The sequence below is a fragment of the Histomonas meleagridis genome (genome assembly GCF_020186115.1).
Source record: "Histomonas meleagridis strain 2922-C6/04-10x chromosome Unknown contig_25, whole genome shotgun sequence".
NCBI lineage: Eukaryota > Parabasalia > Tritrichomonadida > Dientamoebidae > Histomonas > Histomonas meleagridis.
In genome coordinates, this window is record NW_027150831.1 from 89,222 (window position 1) to 90,984 (window position 1,763).

Sequence of the window (1,763 nt, forward strand, 5' to 3'; positions counted from 1 at the left end):
TTACATGTTTTGTTGGTATCCATAAAATTGCGGATTTCCACTTTGCGGGTTATTATTCACTTGTTGTCCCTTCTGCACTGGCTTCACCACGCACGACTTCACTGTTCTTGTTTGCACCGGCCTCAGCTGGTATGGCTGCGGCTGTTGCAGTGGCGCTGGCATAATTGTGAAGCTTGGCATTTGCTGCGCTTGTACTCTTACCGGGAACGATTGGAATCTTTTTGTTGTTCGCACCACTTGTGCCTGTTGCGGCGGCGGTGGTGGCGTCGGGTTAAATGTTGGCAACATCAAAAAGCTTTGGAAAAATGGCTGAGGCAATGCCTGTTGCTGTTGCTGTTGTTGCTGAAGCATTTGCTGTTGGTTTTGTAATTCGATATTTTTGCTCATGTTTATGTTCATATTAATATTCGCGTTGGCGTTGTTGTTCGGAATGATGCTCGTGGATGTGCCCGTGGGCTTTAGTTTCGCCTTGGAGCCACACGTTGGAGGTACGTATAGCCATAACGTGAATTTGTTATCGCCTTCATATAACAAGATGTAATAGTTGTGGTTACTTGACTTACGCATTTGTATTCTTTGCACATTTTGATGCTGATATTGTAATCGAGAGATCTCACAGCGGCGTTTAACATCATAGATAACAATGATCGTTTCTTCGCTGTCTTGATCTAATAAAATACAAAATAAATTGCCGTCAGTGGATAAACTTCGAATAGGTTCTTCAACCTCATAAATTTTGTTGCCGGTTTTGGCTAGAAAAACACTGGCTGAGTAATTACTATATGAGATATAATGCGTCCATTGAGAATTACAGACAATATGCGTGCAATCATTGACATTAATTGTGGAATCAAGTTCACGCGAACGAAGGGAGTACGTTAAAATATTGCTATCGGCTGTAAGGAAAAGTGACACGCAGGCACGGTTAGGTACACAAACATCAATAATAGGACTAGGTGTAAATGCAAAGTCTTTATATTGGCCACGGTCAAGAGTGAAAACAGTGGCTTTGTTTTGAAATTGAATAATTAAATGATTATCAGATGTATGAAGTGAAATAATGGGATCGCTAGTGGCTAACAAATCAACCCAAACATTATGCTCTCTGGAATATTGTTTAAGTGAATTATTATCAAAAAGAGTGATTAAATCATTATTACAAGTTGGAATAAATTTGCTTAAAGTAAGTTCAGGTTGAGGAAATTTAAGATTGGTAGGATTATTGCTGGTAGGAACATTAAAAATATAGATCTCCTTTGGACATCCAACAAAAAAATATAGATGAGTTGGATGGAAATGATAATCAACAACTTCATCTCTCATATCAATGAAGTTATGAAGGGAAATTGATGATTTGGCTTTGATATTTGAAGTTATGGAAAATTTTGGTAGTTTTAATTCAGGTTCTTTTAGAAGGGAAATCTTTTTGTTGAGTTCATCAAGTTCATTGATTTCTTCTTGTATTAGAGAATATAGCTTTTCCACGTCATTTGGAAAACATGGAATGCTGAAGCACATTGAATTTAAGCCGATTCCACTTTTACAATTGATTTTAATCGTTTTATATTTTTCCTAAAAATGGCCATTTATTTTGGTCCTTGTTTATGAACACTTTCTTGTCTATTCAGAGTTCAATTCTTGAATCTTTTATCAAGGAAGGTTCAGTTTCATTAAAGTATTTTACACCAACAGGAGAATTCCTAATTAAAACCAATAAAAAATTTGAATTAATTTCGTTATATGGAAATTTCGTAAATAAAGTA

General features: G+C 36.4%; 1 protein-coding gene across 1 annotated transcript; it reads right to left on the reverse strand.

Moving 5' to 3' along the window:
• Window positions 1-1,518, reverse strand: GO595_004089 (uncharacterized protein; the record flags this gene model as incomplete). The annotated part of the gene is made up of 1 exon (XM_067917182.1): window positions 1-1,518. One exon carries the CDS (start codon window positions 1,516-1,518, stop codon window positions 1-3), a length of 1,518 nt encoding a protein of 505 aa, XP_067775627.1.
• Window positions 1,519-1,763: the final 245 nt, after the last annotated feature.